This window comes from Ischnura elegans, chromosome 5 (assembly GCF_921293095.1).
Source record: "Ischnura elegans chromosome 5, ioIscEleg1.1, whole genome shotgun sequence".
Lineage (NCBI taxonomy): Eukaryota > Metazoa > Arthropoda > Insecta > Odonata > Coenagrionidae > Ischnura > Ischnura elegans.
Genome location: NC_060250.1, coordinates 29,523,196 through 29,545,887, shown reverse-complemented (window position 1 = coordinate 29,545,887; position 22,692 = coordinate 29,523,196). Strand labels below are relative to the sequence as shown.

At 38.4% G+C, this 22,692-nt stretch overlaps 1 protein-coding gene and 1 long non-coding RNA gene across 2 annotated transcripts in view; one reads left to right on the top strand and one right to left on the bottom strand.

Annotated features, from left to right (window-relative positions):
• LOC124158644 (metabotropic glutamate receptor 2-like) overlaps positions 1-22,692 on the top strand; it is a 630,302-nt gene that overhangs the window by 167,038 nt on the left and 440,572 nt on the right. Inside the window, exon 4 of the mRNA XM_046533848.1 lies at positions 21,212-22,557. Within this exon, the coding sequence (XP_046389804.1) occupies positions 21,387-22,557 (1,171 nt within the window). The 5' untranslated portion in view covers positions 21,212-21,386. The remainder of the gene's footprint in view (positions 1-21,211; positions 22,558-22,692) is intronic.
• LOC124158645 lies at positions 9,585-10,462 on the bottom strand. Its single transcript, XR_006864849.1, has 2 exons — positions 10,258-10,462; positions 9,585-10,150 (listed from the first exon to the last, which is right to left on the bottom strand). It is a non-coding gene; the product is annotated as an uncharacterized LOC124158645 (long non-coding RNA).

Below are 22,692 nucleotides of genomic sequence, written 5' to 3'. Positions count from 1 at the left end.
GTTTCTTAGCCGCATATATTTATTTTCCAGAGTCTACTTCTCAATTCCGTATTATACCCTCGTCGATTTTCATGCATAGGTGTCCACAATTCACAATTTGAACTAAGAAAACACGGTCGAAAAGTGTATGAAAAAGAAATTAATACAACACTGCGTGTTTCTAAGTTTCACGTAGATTTTTGCGTGAATCACAAGTCGACCACACCCCATGCTAACTTTTCGCTAATTTCCCCTTGCTTTGTTTGCATGCATGCAAATTCAACCATTGATTTATGGGTACTGGTATCTCACAATTAGTGTTACCTATGTAATATTATATCTGTTTTTTCGGTAAACCCGCCTTATGTGACTACGTAACTCGCAAAGCCGATACGAAAGATTATGGAATTTTCTCAGACGTGGTGACTCGCTAGGCGTTGCGTGATGTTATCATATTACCTGAGGAAAGGTTGTGGCCGTCGGACTATCACTGCTAATAGATAGACAAAAAGGTCGCGGATCTGAAAATTGTGAACTATGGATCTCTTTATCTTGCAAGCTCAATTGCTATTCACAATTTAAGAAAAAATGGAAAAAGCTTATTATCTCTCCTGAATGCTCGAAATAAAAGCAAAAAGCCATACATTTTGATTCAGTCTCCGCCTCAACGGTAATGGGAGGAAAAAATCTTCATACCCTAGAGCATAAAATTTACCGTTCTTTTGTTCCTCATCGCACACTTATATCTTTCTCTCTATGAGACAGCTTCATCCCTCTCTCAGCACTGGTACCATAGACCTTGCTGGAATTATGGGGGTCGGCCCATATCCAATCATTTGCTTGCCATCTGGAGGATTTTTCCCTCCTTTCCAATCCACTCCGCGACCTAATTGGAGGATCTGGGCGGGACCGTAAACAACGGACAGCGGAGGCGGTCCCATAATTGAGTGCTCTGCCGTGAGGTGGGCCTTCTCCTGTTGAAGGGCGCTCCTCTGGACCCCTTGGTAAAATAGGCCTTGGCACGGAGGCTCCATATTCCCTCGTTTTTTCTCTGGATCTCATCGATCCTTCATGTGTTTTGGTGAGGAACATCCTCAGTCCATTCCATATATCCACCCCAGGAAACTCATTGCCAGTTCTATCCTTCATTTCTATTTCCACTCATACTAATGTTAGCCACGAATGAGAGGTCAATAGTGAGCCAAACCTGTAATATGAATTGGCGAATATTTCTCGGATTCTCAGCCAAGTTAATGCTTTTATATAAACCGACGTTTCGAGAGACGACTTTCAATCCAATCAAGTCCAATTTCACACTCTGAAGTTTCTGAAACATTGAGAAATGTTTCAAGAAATCGAGTATGAAATTGGACCTCCATAAAGTAACATGGCCTTGAGGATGGGAGACAAGTTGTCTCTCGAAACGTCGGCTTATATAAAAGCATTAGGCTGGTTGAGAACCCGAGAAATATTCGTCAGTATTATTAACCAGGAGAAATTAAAATCTGTAATATGAATGGTTTTAAGCCATAAATAATTAGACGCATTGTTACTTGCCTAAAATTTAGTTTTTAGGGAGTTATTTCAAATGTTAGATTCAAAAAAGGTAACGAATTATTCCTTCTTCCTTCATTAATTACTTTAAGGTTGCTAAGAATGTGGTCACAGATATGACAAATAATATTGCATATAATTGTTTTTGTCATGTCTTCACTATTCTGACGAAAATAGGACATAATGTATTGGAAAAGAGCTCATTTGGCCGTAGTAAAGATGAGCTAGCGTATGATACTATGTATTATATCAAAGTTTTGTAGTACCGGTTCAGGTATGTTCTAATGGAAAAATACAGCTAACTTTAAATACTATTTCTCTCGCTTTTCTCTGTTTCAGCATTGAATTTTATTCAAACGTAACCGTAATTCATTCCACCCATGAGCCGAGTAACCTCTCTTCCATTACCCCGCTGAGCACCCCTCATTCTCTATACCTAACAGCTTTTGGAATCCCCTAACCCTTAATTTTTATCTCTCCGTCGACAACCTTGTCTACTCTTTACCTATCTGAAAACGAATAGCTAGGAAATAGTTATTCTGAAAATTATAAAACTGCTACAGGATAAGGAATGATTGGTCGGGGTGGGTGTGTATTGAAGAGGTGGGATGTTCATATCGGTGGTTGGTTCATTTTACTTGAGTTGAAGACAGTGTTCCAGATAAAATAGTTGTAGCCTTCCCCCTGGATTTTTGCGGCTTTACTAATAACTCTCGGTGTAAAAATTACCACTGTGACCACCATATTTTACTTAAGATACTAATTGCGTGGCAAAACGCTGCCTTATCCGCCACCATGAACTTTCTAGTCAGCCTCAATCTAATAGTTGTCAAGTTGGCAGGAGTATTTTTTTAGACGTTACAATATCTTAAATCTATATTGTAAACAGTATTATTCCTCACAAAAGTGTGAAGTAAAGATATATATTGAGTGCATATAGCTGAATATTCTGTTACAGTTCACACATGTAGAAGGAATTAGTAGAGAAATATATTTGTTTCCTATTCCATAATCGAAAAATTTTATTTTTAAAACCATATTATTCAATTTTTTTTCTTTTCCATCCTCAAAATCTAGAGTTAGAAAAATAGTAAATGGCAATATATTCCTTATGACTCAGGTATATGTACAAGTTTTAGGAGGATTTTTAAAATTTGCATAAAACATTTTATGGTACAATGAGATCGCATGATTTCAGATTTTTCTTCTCTTTATGTGCTAAAATTAAAACTGTTGGTGACATGGATATGGGACTATTCATTCATCTTAAAGTTTTTCCATATTCTGTCATTGCTAAGATATAAAATTAAGAAAAGTTCGATTTAGAAAAAAGCGATCAAAAATACAAAATTGCATTTCTTAGAAAAAGTGTATTAGACATGTTGGTCTAGTATCTTTTATGATCTACAAGTAGGAGAATCCCAGATATCTGAAATGATTCGTTCAAAAAATTTTCTTCATATGTTTTATATCCATACATTCTACTTAGTTTTACTATAAAGTCATAATTCAAATGCTGATTTTAGTCAAATACAAGAAGTAATTGTTTCTGGGTAAGTATGTGCATTGCATGTCCTCAGTATTCAACTCCTTTTTATTATATCAGGTAACGCTTTTTATGACTTCGTCCATTGCAATTATGGCCTAGAAATTTGTGATTACCGATAAAATTATATTATTTATGCACAACAAGAATCAGTAATATTGTATCCTACGCAGACTGCAACCACCGTGTAGCATTAGCATTGCGGTCGGCCTAGGTTAGGAGACCTTAATGCATGGAGCACGGTACCCAACAATATCTCATAATATTTGCTCTTATACTAATCTCAAGCATTAAAACATGTTATCGACGAAATATAGGCATTATTGAGCCCTCAAATTTGCCAAAAGAGTGTTGATATTTTCCCTTTTGTAGTGTAACAAATGAAAGCATGTTTACTTCAATAGATATACTCTTTTTGTTGATTGAGTTATTTATCATGTTCGGAAAATAACAGCTGTACGAAAATCTCAGGACCGCAAGTGATAAAAATTATTATACGCATAGGTTTAGGATAATTTTAACCTCCCGGTTTTCTTTTAGGGAGGTGAAGCTTTAATAGTGTTATTTTAGGACTCTTAGTGGACGCCTGTCAATTACTTCATACTTTTTAAATTTGTGACAGCTTCTCACTAATACACTCTCTCATTATGCTTTGTATGAGAATCTAAAAACATATCTAGAACGGTAGCTTAAGATTAATCAATGTTGAGCCATCAATTATACCTTAATACCTGTTGGTTAGATCAATTTATTCAGTTTCTCGTCATCGATTGAAACATTTTCTACAGCCCAGTTGAGGTTCAATGCCACCATGCGGGAATGACAAAACTTCATTTTTTAATCGGACAATTCCGGTAACAACTCTTTATGATCTCATTTTAATTCAAATTCGAATTAAGGAAATAATGAAAGAAGGTATTGCTTGCGCTTATTTATTCTTAGATTCAAATATATTATTTTCTTTGAATTATGATAACTAATAATAACTAATAAAGTCTTTGCAACAAATAGCATCAGAAAATGTAGGTTATGTAAATGTATTTTTAGTAAAAAATTGAATACTCTTAGTGTTCTAGCTTTTCTTTATTTATAATTAAAGTAAAGGATGCGTCCAGACTGTCAAATTTTTTCGACAGAGCCAAGAACTTTTCCTTATCTTCGGCCTAATAGCATCAACATTTCATATTTCATTATATTTCACACACAAAAAAATTAGAATTATATCCTTTTTATGTTCCATTATTCCGTTTTCTTAATTGGCTTCAAGAGGAGGGTACATGAAATGGAGAAGGAAGCATTTTGAGTCTAATTATCCGGGCAGCACCTCGAGCGCCTCCACGCGTTTGTGAGCCAGTAGTTGGAGATGCGAATGTTCACCCTCCAACCGCTCGCGGCAGCTCTGTTCCGTCTCTTCTTTTTCACCTGCCCCGCGGCTGGTTCCACTCTCGACCGGTAGAGGGTACAGGGCGCCGCTCTTTACTCTCAAATCCTTGCTGACCTTTCCTTTTTTATTTCAGGTTACCCTTTTTGTGTCAAGGTCTCAAAGGAATGGGTGGGTTGGTTGGAAGATTTATTCACCGCGGGGCCCTCTATCATCAATGAAGGGCCCCAGAAGGCCCGAAGGTCCAAACTCCGCCGGTTTTCATGTTTACGCCCGAGTTTTATTGCGGAATTACGGAGTTATTAAATTATACGGAGGGAGACGAGTGTCCTACCCCGCTGGCAGTGTAACAAATTGCTCGAACATTATTTTATTCTCGGAGCAGCTCCTTGTTATTTAGAATGCAAAAACCCATCCCGGGCCTCTCGTCGGGAAAAATGAACGCCCATTGTATTTTGCATCTTTACTCGGGGAGAGTTTTCAAGGGGGACCCTGGAGGTATTAACTTTAATCCGGCGGGTTGGATTAAATTGACCAGATAGGTTCGAGAGTGCCGGGACCGAGTTAATAAGAGGTGGACGTGTGCCTGGTTGAATAGCCTTTCCAAGCCTGCATTTCGCCACGCTAGCGTCCTTCCATCCTGCTGCGGTCGGTTTTTTCAGTGGATGTGGGGAAACCAGTGACCGCACTGCATACTGCCGCCGCTTCTAAAATAGCTCCATGGGTGTGGTTTAGTTTTCGCTTAATTCCTGAGGTCAGGTCAAAAAGAAAGTTTTTTTTATGAGAGCAAGGTTAGTACAATGTAATTATGATTACAATGATACTGCAGTTATGTTTGAACTGACTTCAGTTCTGTGAATAATGTGCGGATATGTTTTTTTTTCTAAATTCAGTATTCGAATTATATTCAAGCGAAAGGCAATTTTCTTCTGGCAGTTTTACTTTAACATGTAGACGTCAAAACCTACTGCCTGAGCATGTAGAAGTAATGGTTTTTCTGAACGAGAAATTGAAAGGATCAAATATTACATGATTCATTTACCTACGAAGAAAATTGCATTATAGCTGTGCAAATACCTTTACTCAGAGCTCTTCGTAGCAGTTTGGGTAAATATATGACTTAAAATGCCGACATATTACTAGAGATAAATTCATTTCAATTGTGCCCATGAAACTGCTTAATAAAAAAGAATGTTAATTCATTTCGTGATTCTGGCACAATTACCATCAGCCTTACACATTATCTTTTTCTCATTACATCAAGCTAATCATTTGGAATAGAAAATTAATTATGGGATTTGAAAAATGAAAATATATGGGAGCATGCAGTGTTTAATTGCCTCTCCAAAAATCATTATACTCGACTCGATACTCGCGGGTAGTTTTCAACTCAACTCGATTCTCGACTCGGGATCAAAAAGCGCTACTTTCACATACCTAATGTATAGTTAATGCATTCAGAATATTCGTAATTTGTTAACTATGTCAAAGACGAGCTGACTAACCAATATGACTGATGCCATAGAAATTTTTGGAAGATTAAAAGTCACTTTAGCTTAGCTTTATTTTTAATTAGCACATGGTTCAATTCGTTTTTAATTTTTTCCTATGGCTTTTCAGAAATTGCGCTCCATATTTCCGCTTACATATGGAACGTAGTTGAGCGTTCTTGCAACGTGTTTGCTTTTATGGAAGGGAATGGTGGGGTTTAGATGAAGGAAAAATTGGCTGAAGTTTAAATACTTTTCGTAACAGCTCCTAGTAGTGATGTGAATCCACAATTTAATATGGGCCATTTGAGGTAAATCCTATTTATATCAGCAAAAACTTTTCCTTGCCATGTTTTCGACTTCATATTCTTGGGGATTTTATAAAATAAAATTTGCCTCCATGGTTATTGCAAAGTTGATATTGGGAACTACATTTCCAATCATGACTCCTCTCATTATATGCCTGGAGATGAAAAAATAATAACTTATCATTAATTCCAATACAATTATATTTTTCATCACATTTCTTTCCGGCCAAGCTTTCGGCACCTAGTTCCAATATCAAGGTACTTCAGGCCAGGAACGAAATATTGTATTCTAAATACTCAAATTAGTGGGATAGGATCAGTTAAGCGAAGGGGAAATGGAAAAATAACACAGTAAAGTTTTCGGAATTAATAATGTTTAAATTCAAAGTTATTAGTAGTACTTTTGTACGTTTCTACATTGTTTTAATCTTCCACTACAAGATCATTTACCAGTAGCAACTAAGCCATGAGTCAGATAATCGTTTCGCATACGATCATTACTATCCTCGAACCATGTGGTCTTTAGGAGCACTAGATCATCGTCTACGACTACAGCGGCAGACGCTCGGAGGATAAGAGCCCCATTCATGAACAAATATGACCCTAAGAAAAGGATGCACGATCATCTCTGAACGATAAACGTACCTTAAGGAGGTGCTAGTTGGTGGAACACTTTGCCGCGAAGACTTTTCGTGGCGCTCATCCTGGGGGAATGTGCGCACTTTCGGATTGCAGTAAATTTCGACTCTGCCTCTTTCAATCCAATCGCGCGGGCCACGTGCCCGCGGGTTGCGCTCATCTCCCATCCTGGCGGCATCGAGCGGAACTAACGTCTCGTAAACAGCCGGCCGCAGGGAGCGCTCGCGGTATTTGCAGGGGGGAGGTCGGCGGGGATTTGCTCTCGCCCATAAAAGCCGTTTACGACCTCGCCGGTGAGGTGGCCACTCTCATCTTATCAGAGGGAATGCCCGAGCAGCCACTTTGCGCGGCTGCGAAAGAGGCAAAGGTTATTGACCCCGGGCAAATTTCCACAAACTTCATCCTCAGCATCAGGGAACCCATTTTTGGGCGTAAAAAGCATCCACTGTCTGCTCAACGAAACCTCATGCCTTGAATTAAGAAACGACGGTTCATTCAGTTCAATTATTTTGGCCAGCTTTCCAGTCGGTCTGATTCGTCAGTCGACCAGCATAACCCACCGTAGAGCCAATGACTTTCTAATAAATGTTAAAAAAATGTATATTTTAATATACTGTTCGTTAGTCGGACATGTCAACCAAAGTCCTTTTATTTTTTGTGTACCGTTTTCTGTGCAATGTTAGGAATATAATTATCCAACCGATTGATGTTTACGTCTTAAATTATGATTCTAGAATTTCAGACTAAATATTGCCATAATACATATAATTCTGTAATTTGTAAAACTCATTGCTGCTGAAATATTAGTTTGAATAACTAAATAATATTTTATGTTCAACTAGCTGACCCGGCGAACTTCGTACCGCCTAACAATCAATTAACTTACAGTTTAGTTACACCATTTATAAATCAAGAGCGGCTGTATCGTTTTTAGTCATGTTTAATTTATTATGGCAAAATAAGGATACAAATTCAATTAAAATACGTAAATGAGTAACAAAATTGCATGTCATAAACACATTTTCTTTATTTTATCTACATAGGGTGGATCGGAGATCGTTTACGCGGATTTTTTTCAATGAATTTTCTCACGTTTTAGCTAAAGAAATTTTGGGCATTGTGGTTTTATAAAGCAGTTAATGAAATAAAAATTTTACGGATTCAGTTGTTGGGTATTTGTGTTATTAACCGTAAAAAATGTTTTTAGGTCCAAGTCCGTTGCGTAAACTTGGCCCGTTCACGGGGGAGGTTAACACAACGCCAGACCGACGCTTGACTCATGCTAAAAATCGTCTAAGAAAAGCCCCTATGAAGCAGCATTCGTATCAAATGACATTAGGCACGCCAGTTATAGTATCTCTGTTTGGAAAAAATGCACTGCGTAAACGTGCTGCATGCGTAATCGCACCACGGTGTGCCCTACACATTCGGGTTTAATGTCTTGCGTCAAGCACCTTCTGATAACATTTTTGTATTTTTATCAGACGTAAGATAAACGGGTGAAACTAAATAAATATAGCGAAGCGAAGCAGTGACGCAGTGAGGGGTTTTTTTTTGGTGGGGTTAAAACCCCCCAAGAGCTCAGAGAACTTTTTTATAAACACTTTTGTTACTAATATTAGCGGGACGGATGAGTAACAAACAAAACATATTTAGCTATTCACATAGCCGCAAAACCCACTATTTTGAACCATTTATCTTAAAAAATGTCTGGGGGATGGCCCCCACACCTCTTGCTTACCTTAGCGAGTTTTCTATACCCTACAGACCCATAGTATTAGCTGCGCCTAAAAACCCCTATCCTTAATTCCTAGCTGCGCTCTTGAAGTGAAGGAATAAATACAGCGGATGGTTTATCTACTCGTAAACATACCACATATTATTTACCATGAGGAAATCATGGGTTTTCATTAGCACATGAGCACAAAGATCACAAAAACTGAATAACTGACCATGCGATTTGTTAATCGTTATCACGAATGCAACACGAATTGGAAATTGAATACGCCTAGCTCAAAAGGGCATATAAGTTGGGATCATGGAATCTTCGGAATGAGAACTATCTCATCTTTTAGTTTTCCTTTGAATAAAGTCGCGTGAATCACATTCATTATATATTTTTTTAAATCACCAAACGCAAACGCGCTAGTTGGATAGATATGGTTGGTTTAGGTTTCGAAAGATCATGAATACAGAGCCTACATTTAGCTGTAAATCGTGCCTTGGTAAGCCAAGTATGTCCATGGACTTAAAATATTCAGATAGATAGCTGGTGATTTCGTCTTCGTTTGTTACGCAGTTAAAAGATTTGAATTCATGCAGAGTACCAACTATTTGATCCTGATTTACCTACCTAGTTTGAGTAATCCTCATCTTCGTTCTAGGCCGTCAAAATTGTTCGCTCCATCAACCTATTTTGATTTTTGTGGTGATCAATCATATTCTGGAACACTTGGTTGATGAGCTCACCTTCCAATGAAAGTAATTTGCAAAATTCCGACGAAGTGCAATCAAACTGCTCGATTTTTCTACATTACCGTTTGTCAACAATTGGTTGGATATATGTTTACAAACACGGTAGTGAGGAGTCAACTCGACAACTCGAATTAAATTTTTAAAATGCAATTTCAATATTTTGAATATATTTAGTAATAAAAATGTTACATTGCTACGAAGTTCAGTTATTAAATTGGTAAAAACAAAACAAATAATTTAATTTGTAGTTTTGACCGACTTATCAATTGGGTCTGTGGTTACAATTATGAGTTAGTAACGATTACTGCAAAAGTAATAAGAAGCCCTGCTCTGAGGAAAATAATTGAAAAAGGGAATGGATATTATGAGGAGGAAAATACTGACTTTTCACCAGCTGGTATGAATGTGTGTTCCAAACAATCCATTGAACATGGTGATGATGATTTTGAAAGCTATCAGAAAGAGTACAAAATATATGCTGAAATCCTATGCAGGAACACATTCTCACAGATGGAACCATCTTATATCCTCATTGATGATTTCATAGCGACTCATCCCGCAGTGGGTTCATTTAGGCTGACCAATGACACTGATGCTAGGATACCATATCGTCTGCTCCTTCAGCTTGAATGTAGCACAAACGGGTCCCTTGAAAGCTGCATAGACCACTCCCTTCTCATTTATCAGTCCAACTATGAGATTTCTGCATCTCAGGGAATACTTGAGCCTTACCAGTCAGTAAATTACACCTGTGTGGTATTTAACACATAAATGTGCCCTGAAACATATAGTTTGATCATGGAGGTAAAGCAAGTATTGGATAGTGACATGTCCGCCGATGAGGAGGAAAGTACTCCACTATCAAAAAAAAATAGGGACTATCACCTGCAAGGGGGCATGGCCCAACGTCAAGATAGTGGATATACTGGCTTCCAAAACTGATGAACTCTTCAATCCATTCCTCTTGTGGAAAAGCTTGGACCATATTCAACGAGGACTTCCAATCAAATCCAGATGGCAATCTGAAAAACATCAACATGAAAATCATCATCATATAAAATATATATTCTTATAGAGCCATTTAGTCCAGATTGTGAAGTTTAATTCACCGAGAAACACAACACACCGTACACTCTTTATATCCACCACAAACTAAAACTTCGTTCCTATCAACAATCAGATAAACAAACTGTTTAAAAATAATAAATAAAAAAATTTCATGGTAACCTGGTATGTTGCTTCCACAGCAAATTTCAAATTGCTATATAACACCCCCCCCCCCCCCTTAATTTGACAATTCTTGTTACACATTTACTTTTTCCCTTAATATACAGAAACGTGTGGTGCCAAGTGGCTTAGTTAACATATCAGCACAGAGTAGATATATACAGAGGGGACATTAGGTGGCTGCACCATAGGTTTCTCTGTAATGAAAAATGCGCACGGCGGCCATATTGAAAATAAGTAAAATTATGCGGTACATTCAAACCAAATTGTGCTAAAGACTTATCATCCACCGAAAAAAGAGGATTTCAAATTCAAAGTAGCCTAATTATTTCTTTATTAATAAAGGTAGAGCAAGGAACGCCAAATCGCACGGTTTGGCATTAAAATGTGAAGGAAACACAAAGTGATGATGATGTACTTTCATAAGTTGACAAATGCAGTGCACTTATTTTTCGTGACTTTAAAAAGATGTAACTAGAGTTATCTGGTGACTATATTTTTCCCCCTTAATATATTCCAGCTAAAAATTAGGTCCATACCATCTGCTTACCTACCCACCATCAGCTTTACCCTTCGAAAGATTGACTAATAGCATATAATGTGATATCGTGGATTTCTACACTGGATTTTGCAGTTTTTTCCTGGAGCAAAATTTTAGAATTTTATTTACTGAATTTATGGGGTTCTCAAAGATGTGTTTACTTAAGAAATGCTATCAGAAAAACAAAAAAAGTAAGCTTAAAAGTAAAAATAATTGATTTACCCCAGAGTTAGAAAGCATTAGAAATAAAATTATTTCCTTACACTGATCTTATAAGATGAAAATGACAGAAAGCTACTGTTACAATTACATGGAAAGAAACAGGGAAAATTAAGGGCTCTCTGAAGCAGTCTATATCACTGGATACTTTCAACAAATTCTTTATAATCTGTGGAGGATATCATTACCAACTATACTGACCAAAGTAACGCTCTTTAGCTGCTAAGAAAAAAACTGAAAGTAATCACCAGTTTTATTAGAAGTGGATAACACCCTGTGAAGTCATAACAATAATAAATTCACTTAATATCTCAAACTCCAAGGATATATATGGTCTTTATAACAACTTACACAAAAGTATAAAAGAAAATGTTGCCGAACCACTCGGCATTATTTTCAATACATGTCTTCAATCAGGGGTCTTTACTATGTTTCTCAAATATGGCTATGCAGTCGGTTTTTCAAAAAATTCCGGAACATTACCCCTTCGAAGTGGACACTACAAATCCGGCAGTTATTATGTAAATAACTGACAGTCCTGTTTTCCAAATCCGACCGACGACATCGAATCACCCATTCCTTGGACCTGCGCCAACACCACAAATTCTTATTAAACTTTTTCGACAATTTCATTTCACATGCAAAAAAATACTCGAATATAAGTTTAGTTTCTTCGATCAGCAATGTAACTAAGAAAAAAATGAAATTACTTACCTCACAGGGTCTTTAGGGAAACTGAAGAAACTCAACTTTGCTTCCGTCATGCCCGCATTATTTTTGCAGTTAATGGCTGAACACCAAGCAAAACCTTTTCTTCTCGTCTTATTTTCCACTTCGTTCATTTTCAACGTTTCTTTAAAACACTAGCACACAACGTGAAAGCATTCAAGAGTGGAGGAATAAAACAAAAATTGTGCGACAATGCTCCACGCCAAGCGCGAATGATAGCAACTCAAGCCACGTATCCTTATTTAGAACATGGTGAAATGCGCAATGAGCTTATTACCGCCTTCAGCCGTTTTGTCCTCTCTGTATATCCCTACTCTGTGATATCAGCCTTTTGATTACTTGATGGCACATATGTTACATTAAAAATCTTTTTCTGAATAAGATCACACATAAAATAATACTCCACCTCAATATGTTTCATTCTACGGTATTTATGTTCGAACAATAAGTGAATATAGGACTGATTGTCCTCAAACAAGATTACTGGCTTTTTTGCATCTATACCCAAGTCCAATTGTCCATTGGGCTTTTCCTTGATCACTGGAGTCAGCCAGATTAACTCCACCACTATAATGTCGAAATGGTTGTTGAGGCTTTCTGCATTGAGCTCTCTTGTGGCCTGCAATTCCACAATTATGACATTTAAAAGGGAAAGCTGGTATTTCCTACTGTGAATGTCGGAAATCATTCTTCTTTTTATACCTTTGTTCCTGTGGATTTTCATGAAAATTAATAGGATTTCTCATATGTTTTTCACTTATATACTTTCCTTTTGACTGGGCAGCCAATACTGAAATCGGCTGGTCTTTACACATGAGTTTTTGCTTGCTTGTTCCTCGTTTGGCTTCCTCATCTATTAATCCACCTTTTACAAAAGATAGAGTTAATTCTTCAGTACGGATAGTCTCAAGTGCTGTTTCAACTGCATCATATTCCTTAAGCAAAGTTAATAATCAGTGGCAAATTATGTCATTCTCTTCCATCGTTTTTCTTGATGTTTTCAATTTTCTTATAGCTTTATCAAACCTTAAGAAGTGAGCTTCCAATTTATCCTGAGATGGATTGGATCTCATGCAGAGCAATCTCTTCATTAGTTTTATTTGATTTGTGATACTTTTCCGCTCAAATATTGTCTGCAGTGTTTCCCAGGCTTCAAATGCTGTGGCCTTATCTTTTATGTATTCTAAGTGACTGTCTGATATTTTCTGCACAAGTTCTGTAAGGCTTTCAAATTTTTTTAGCATTTCTCTGAACCTCCGTGTATCCCTTTTGTTTCTCAACTTTATCAGCCTCACTGTCTTCCTTTGATCCAATAAAAGGTGCAAGTTTGGTATATAATGGCTCTTCCACAAATTCAATTAAGTTTTTTTTATCTAGGAAAACTTCCATTCTAAATTTCCAATTACTGTAATTGGTTCCATCAAAAAGTGATACATGGTGCCTAAGTCCTTCATCATCAGCCATTTTAAATTCAATTTCCAATTCAGAATATCCAATTTAGACCAAAGGCTTCCTGGGCTCCCATAACCTGATAAAATATATATTCTTATAGAGTCCTTTAGTCCAGATTGTGAACAGTTTAATTCGCAGAGAAATACAACACACCATACACTTTTTATATCCACCATAAACTAAAATTTTTTTCCTAACAATAATCAGCTTAACAAACTGTTTAAAAAAAATAAATACAAAAATATCATGGTATCCTGGTATGTCTCTTCAACAGCATATTGCAAATTGCTATATTAACAGTTGCGTCACTGACTCCTTAAAACATGTCACTAAGAAAGAGATGAATTTTTGTGTGAAATTATCCTTTTTTATAATATAATGTCCTATATGTTATCCGGGGCTGAGACGAATCCAAGGAACCTAATACCATTAAAATCGTTGCAGCCGTTCTCGAGTTATAAGCGTTCTAACTAACATGATTTTCGACTTTCTTTTACATGTATAGATTGTCATTTACTACATGCCTATGATGATTGTAACAAAATTATGTGTCAGTTTTTCATGGGTTTATTTCATTATTCTCTCTTTTAGGAATTAGCATTTGGATTTAAGCATACCATATGTTTGTTTTCTTATGACCGATGACTTTACAAGAATAATAAATTATCGTCTTTAAAATGTTTTGGTCGTGCAAGACAGAAATACCCCGTGTTTTACCCCGTCCCATCCCTTCCAACCATTTCCCTATCCCAGAGGCGTCGACGGGCTCCTTATCGCGGCGGCGACTCTTTCCTTGCTTCTTCCAATCCAACCTCCTCCCCAGGTGATCGGACGAATCAGCACGATTGCTGGGTCCTGGCCCCAGTGAGATGTATCCTCGAAGGGTTCCCCTGAGCCCTCACATCTTGTTCTCAACATTTTTCTAATCGGATTTTTTTCGAAGTTTTCCGTTAAAATACTTACATTCCGGCGGTAAAGCGTTCTACGTTAAAGGTGACCATGTTAGCACGGGTCTAAGTTAAGCACGTGCACTTCTTCTTGCTTTTGCTGCAATCTGCAAACCTGCTCTGAGAGGCCTGTTATAGCGTTGTGACCTGTGAGCACCATCTAATGCCAAACTGGTCACTGTATTGTAACCATCGGATGCTCGTATCTCCTTAATGACACCGTACATCATCAATTCTCCGCCATATGTCCTTAAACCTTTAGACTAAACTTTTCGCTTGACGCAAATGGAACGGTTTTAATGATTTTCGAAAAAGGAGTGGGCGATGTTCTATCTTAAAGTTGTCAAGTCGTTAACCTTCTGTAAGGTTTAGCTATTAAGGCAGTAGGATTTGACTGAAAATTATTGTGATGGACAGATAATACTTTTGCAATGGAGGTTTGTGGGGAAATAGTTCCATTAAGAGTTTTTGCCCACCACTCCACGGGGGATTCATATTCCCCCTCCCCAGGAAGGTCATACGAACATATGGTCGTATTGTCTGGGCCGGCAGTAATTGAACGTGCTTATGAGCTTTCTTTTCTGTTCACTAAATAATGGGTACCAATCACTTCTAATAGAGTATCATTATTTCAATTATTTACATCAATTTTATATATGTGGAGAGAGAGTATAAAGTGCTGCAATCTCTTTCAGTTAACTTAATTGCCCTTTTTCCAATTAAGTTTACGCTAACGGAATGTTTTTCCCGAATTATCGATTGTCCATTGGTTTCATAATCTACTCTGGCCATGGTCATTAATACAATTCAATCATATCATTAAAACGACGTAGGTAGCTTTATTATTATTTTTTGGTATTTCCCAGAGTATCGTGGAAATGATGTTTTCTGGTTGGAATCTGCTGATGCATCGGATAGCGGAAAAACATTAAAATTGAGCTTTCTGAAAAATACGCACCAAAAAGACATGCAATACGTACTGGTTGCTGATATTCCTAAATGAAGAGTCGATAAAACGAGCCACTAATCCGCTCATGTTATTGCATGTCAATCTGATTTATGGCTACCCGGCAATCGAATGATTCGTTGCATTCTAAAATTTATGCGTTTTTGACCTCCGCTATTTTTCAGAGATGCATGACGTCAATGGTTCAAATTTATTTTCATGTGTAATTTATTGCGTAAAAATCAATTATCCATCTGTTTCACCCATAGATAATGGTATTTTAATGGCCAGCTGTACTCTCAACACCCAGATTCATACGAGCCATTAACTAATTATGTTAGTGAACTGTAAACTCAATTTCATAATAATAATATCCTCACATTTCACAATATGTAGACGTGAAAAAATGAAACAACTAAATAAATGCTAATTTTTAGTTGTTGCCTTTTTATTTTCAAGCCTACAGATCTTTCCTACTTACTGCGTATCCAGGGCGAATTAAAAAATGGTAATAAAAGATATGTAATATCCTAAATTTAGATGTTTGTTTTTTGCTATCAATATGTAATTCTTATTTAATTTAATAATTTATAGGAAAATATCTACAGACCTCAAATAACCTTAGGTATTTAGCACAGAAAATGCGATAATTAATTTTAGTTAGCATTTAATTGTTATCAGTTCATTTACACATGTCAGCTAAATTTTTCAGGTATATGATCACGGTAAAACCAATAAATACTCTGTAATTTAATTAAAATTTTTCCTGAGATCACACGAATTGCTTTAAAATTTAACACTCACATGTGAATACCATTTCTTCGTCAACGCCATGTTTGTAAATAAATAAATTTAATAATTCATAAAGAATATTCTCTATCAACTTCGTATGTGGGCTTACAATTTGACTTTTTCGAGCGAGTATTTTTGGATTATATTGGCACTAAGCCATCAGTGGTAGTTGAGCTGACCAAAATCACCATAAAACATGCAATTGGCTCCAAGCCGACTACTGCTTCTAATAGACAGCGTATATGGCTCTGATAGGCTATTGGTTGAAAAATGGAATGACTTTTTGTGCTCAATCTGGTGGGAGAGAAGGTTGAGCAAATGTTTTTGGAGCAGTTGGATCAGAGGTGTGGAAGAGTTTCAAAATGGAAAGAGAAAAAAAAAGCCTCGCCGATGCCTACGCTCCATGTTTCACTCTTGTTTTCGCTTGTTCGGTCGAGTGTGACTTACACGCTTGATAAATTGTCGTTCGGACTTGGGGCTTTCGTTTCAGTGGCAATCGGTATGTTGTTAACTTGTCGCGTAAACTTGGGATTCATTCTAGTAGCGGTCGCTGTTATCGACGTTATAAATTGTAGTGGCCTTTCTGTCTCAGCTGTGCCCCTGGTGGTAATGTTCCGAACGGGACATTCCCTTTAACATTCTTTCGGTGAGAGGAAACCGGTCTTGTCATCGGAGGAAGGAAGGCACGTTGCTCGCCCGACTGCGTGGACTGAAAATGGACATGGCGGATGACTCTTCACTTTCATTACGTTCAGCCACATCTCTCCCCATTCTACGAGCACGTTTCTCTGACCCCACCCTTACCAAATCCCTCATCCCCATGTGTAGGTATTTCATCTTCAGAGAGGACGACTTTCAATACTTCTAGATGATATTATGGGTCAAGGAAGTTTCTCAACCAACGGAGTGACCCTTAATCGCTCTCGTTGAAATTTCAACTTTATCTCTCACAGTAGGTATATTATATATTCCAAGGCACCATTGCAAAAACATAAATTTTCAACATACCATTATTGAATATGTAGTGGTAGGTCAATGTAATCGCGTTAATCGATCAACCAAAGAAGATGAAGAAATTTTTTTGTCCACACAATAGTGGCCTTAGCTCACTTATGATCATTTCAAGATGGTCTTCCCAGAGTTGTAACAAATGTAAATGTTAAGTTTTCACTTACATTTTAGAGCACTGAAAGAGCATTTTTCAATTAGATGTACGTTTTTACTTGCTTTTATATATCATTGAATGTCAGTGATCACGGTTAAGTGTGTATGGCATTGCTGGTTTAGAATTTTGATCTTACTTAGTGAGCCCTAATAATACATCGGCAATAGAAGAAATCCAAAACCGTTCGCAGCATAAGCAAGACCAATCCATTCGTAGGGAACCATTGAGGCTGATAACACATATCTCAGTCATTTTTCGGCCGTAAATTCTTGGTCATCCTTAAGATGAAAGGTTTTTAAGGTATTTTAATAGTTTTAATATAAACATCTAGCGCCACGCTGGTACAGTGACCGGCAATTAAAGATACCACAATACCCTGTCGATTATAGTGACCGCCTGCGCAAACACTTAATTTTCAGTGGATTTCGGACGTCACGGACGATTGTGACCAATTTTTAAGGAAAACATGATTATACGTGTAAAATTTCTATGTGAAAGACGAGTTATCACCCTAAGTAGAATTTAAGGTTGTGTTTTTCATATGTTTATAAGTAAAATTATGTAAGTAAATATGATTTCCCTGTTTACTGTTTTAAGCAAAAAAAATGGACAATATGCAGGTTCATCTTCAACAAGGTAATAATACACCCGATTTATTCAAAGAATCGCTTGGAGAATTCACCTTCATGAAATTATTTTAGAATCTAGCCCAGCTCTCACTGCCCTTCATTTGTCGTAATTTATACTCCAACCTTTAGTATCTCCTAATGGAGCACGAGTTTTAACATAAGGGAGCGTGAGAATAAATCTTACCGTGGTGGAGCAACATATTTTTATCACACACAGAGAGCGGTACGGAAACCAATATCCACTCTATTTCTCTCTCCTATTCTTCCCCACCGTGTCGTGTTTCTTTCAGCACCCCGTTGCTGGACCATTTAGGAGCGACTAGAGGTCGGGACACCCAAGGCGATGGAATAAGCACGCATCGACCCTGGGAAAAGGTCCGTCTCTCTCCAGACGACCAACGACGCCCCATACGTTCGTTTATACCGTTCACAGACACACATTTTCACGCACCCCTTCATCGTCATCATCATGAGTCAGCAATCCGAAGAATGGTTTGACGCCACTCTCCACTCAGTTGTCCTCTCGGCTAATCTTTTAACATTAACATAAATCTTCTCTTGCACATCCTTTATCATCTGATCCAAGCCTCTCGTCCTGCGCCTTCCATTGCTATTCCATTTTTTCCAATTGCCCTTCGATATTTATTTCCATCATCTACAAGAGGAGGTATTTAGGAAACCAATCTCCCATTTTTCTTAAAACTTTTGCATTCCTCCCATAAAGTATGCATTTGATTGATATTTTTCCTCTGTAACAACTCAATTTCCATATCCCACTGCCTTTAAAAAGTATGGTTCAAATCAGTAGCGGATCCAGCAGAGGGACAAGGGGCGGCTAAGTAAGGGGTGACCTCCCAGCAGTAGTGGGGGTCCGAACAAATATTACCATTGTATCTAGTGTAAATTGGATATCCAAGGAGGGGGGCTATAGCCCCCTTATCCCCTCCCTCCCCGTAGACCCACAACTGCTCCAAATCAGTGCAAAAGTAAGAGTTTAGGGACAGTGTTTAACGTGATTAATACATACCTCGCTTATTATTGAGCCCGGAATAAAAAGTACCCAACGCACTTCTCAATTACATCACTCGCAGTCATCGTTTCTACGATGGAATGAATAGCAATCCCACAGCATAACGAAACATTCTTCCTATGCAACCCAGCTAAAAAGAAAATCACTTGAGAATAAAAAAATAACAGGCTCGAACGTTAGGATGCTCGAACCCATGGAACAATTTATTACTCGATACAAATGGCATGTACTCGTGTAACGACTCCGAGGAAAGGACGCTCCATCCCAGAAAAGTTAGTTGGTAAACGGGTGTATTCCAATACTCTATTCTGGCTTCGTCTTAGAGAAATTCCCTCAACTTGACTCCTCACCATGCATTGAATAAATATTTTAATAAGTATCTTTATTCAATCCAATTACACCGCTTTGCTTGAGACGCAATGTAGTCCCCAATACCGGGAACTCGAAAACGAGGTCATGTGATACACTTATCAATTGCCTTTTAATTAAGTAAGAACTGATAGGGAAAGAGACGATTTTTTGCCTGCAATAACACATTACATGGTTATCAGACCTCCCCCTCCCCTATCAGACCAACACGGGAGTTAACATAAATAGCTATTGGTAACTCTTGTGCTCACTACGTACATCTCAAGCAGGTTCTCCAATTAGAAATGAAGCTCAAAAATATCCAGTGGGAAATAAAATTTAATCAGTCACCATGATTGAAGCCATATATTGATTTGAACACTAAAAGAAGCAAATTATCCGTGGACAAATTCTCGAAGGATTTCTCGAAATTATTAAATAACGGATTGCTCAGAGGAAAATTAATGATTATGAATTCTATGTATATGACGTTAAATGATTTGAAAAACAAATTAGTCAATCCGAATAATTGGATATAACGATTTTCAGCAAGTATCTCGTGACATCCATCTAAAAAAATCCTAGATCAAAATGAAAATTCCAATATACAAAGGTTTTTGTGTTTCATTTCTCTGTAAGACACTAATGTATGATTTTCGCTACAAAAACATGATTCCAAAATGCTGTAAACATTTCCTTGGCATATACAGATACTGTAAGCTTTATTTATGAAATTAAAACAAATGATATGTGCTATCACATTTTAGGTGATCTAAACGCTTTTTGGACATCAAACTACCCCAGTAATTAGTCCCGGTATGAGGATAAAAATAAAACAAATTATTGGAAAATTCTAATACGAGTGCAACGGAAATACTATGACACATTTTATTGGTCTGCGTAGTCATCTATATTCCTTTAAATTCGACGGTCAAACGGAGTGGAAAAAATTAAGCACAATTAGCGTAATTTCATAAAGCATTCAATTTAATGACTAAGTACGATATTAACCCGAGAATTCAGCAGCATTTTGAAAAATTAAAGAAAAAAGGAGTAACAAAAACGAAGATTATTGCAATTATAATTAATAAAGTCACAAAGGATGCGTTTTCCAGGGATATTTTCTTTGATATTTCAACGCTGCTAAAACATATTGCTGCGATTTTGGCTTTGACATATACAGTTAGTTAGTTATACGTGTTTAAAGTGCATAATTTATTACTTTCGGCATTTGAGGATCGGATGAGCAGTCAGATAATCATACCAAATGCTCAAGCTTGAGTTAAAAAGCTTTCATTAATCTCTATGTGATATTCAAAGTACGCCTTAAAAGTAAGTCATTCAATTACTCACTGGTATTTGATTGAAATAAAAAGCCTTTGCATTAATACGGAGGAGAAATTTAGGATTTAAATTTTGTTCTGCGTTACAATACAAGTATATATTTTATCAAAATTGAAATTATCTTTTAAAATTGGGCCCTAAAATCGTAAGCTAGCTACATGGGAACTCAATCAGCGAAGGATGATGAACCTTAAATATTATTATGTTTATTTTATTTAGAATTGAAAGAACCGAATGCAGTAATCGTAGTGATGGTTCAATCTTAACGCTAAAAGTGTCATAAAAGAAGTCTCTAGAAGTTTATGAACATGTGATATTTTTTCTCATATTTGTATGTTCGATTCGGATTCAAAGATTTTGGCCTTTTTTAGAGTATAAATAATTACCTATCCACCTAAAGTTAAAATTTTCTCCACGAATTTTGTGACTCGAATTATAGCAATCATGTTTGCCTGTTTATTTATTTCTAGAACTCAGCGATGAAATGGATGGTAGCCTGTAAGTCCGGTATGCGTCCAACCCTTGCGGGCCGCACGAACGGCTAACTACCGAGTCTGCAGTGCGGCCGTCAACGCGATGAAGCCCACCACCCGTATCCGACGGCGACTGCGGCCCGGCCCAGAGGTCCACTTCGGGCGCCCTTGAATGGCCGGTACGAGGGGCCCTCCGATGGGGCCCCTACACTGCATCCTCATTCTCGTCCCCCTGCTTCTCTCTTGGGTCCCTGGTACGGGCCCTGCAACGACCCATGGACCCTCGAGTGAAGGGACTTCGCTGTTTTCGCAAGGAATCACCCAACCCATAGCCTCTACTTCGCCAGAATCGCGGCTTACGGAACCAACGGCCACGCCTGGATTGTCATCCTCATTGATTCCATCCACCAAGCACTCCAGCCCCGTAGACCACGTTGCTTCGTCTTCTGAAGTTCCACCAATCTCTACCACTGCTGTTGGTATCACTGCTATTGGGACCACTACAACGAGCAAATATTCGTCCACATCCAGTGCTGCGACCGAGGCATCCATTGGGGTATCACCCGCAGCGCCAGAGGATTTGATGACTGGAAATGATAAGGCTAATGGTTTTTCGATGGAGGACTTAGTGCCGACTTCGAGCACAGTGGTCTCGACCGCCGCTAGGTTGGAAGTGCCACCTGTGACGGAAGAGTTTGACTACCCTAACGCCTCCGTAGACAGCATTCTCGAGTTGCACAACAGGAGTGAAGCTGGAAGCATTGGTACTTCTTTTGAAAACAACGTGACCAGTCACTGGACTAGCACGAGTGCCAGTCCAGTGGACGGCATTTGGAACGGTACAACGTTGACGGATTTATCGTCTCCACAATTCGGTTTGGGCCTCGGGTCGACCTCGGTATCTCCCAGTGTAGAGACGACTACTAATGCGACGCCTTCTGCCACTAAGTCGCCCGCACCTACTTCGGAGACTCCGCGCGGCGGGAGCATGGCTCTGCCACCGGGGGAAGGGAACGTGGCGTGGCCGGTGAAGCGGGAGGCGGTGGTGGAGGGGGAGCTGGTTCTGGGGGGCCTGATGATGGTACACGAGCGTGGCTCCGGGGGCAAGGAGGGCGAGAAGGGCTGGTGGTGCGGGCCCGTGATGCCGCAGGGCGGGGTGCAGGCCGTCGAGGCCATGCTCTACACGCTGGACGTGCTCCGTGGAGTACCTCACCCACAGCAGCCGGGTGCGGGCTCGCAGGATGTGGAGGGTTTCCTGCCCGGAGTATCCCTAGGAGCCCATATTCTGGACGACTGCGACTCGGACACTTACGGGCTGGAAATGGCTGTGGACTTCATCAAAGGTAAATTACTCAAGGGAGGGGTGTGGATGGTTTTGCAAGCGAAGTTCAGTGTAAACTTATGTCGGGATATCTTGTATGATGTGTGGCAGGATATATTGGAAGTTTATAATATTAGTGAAATGAGATATTGTATTA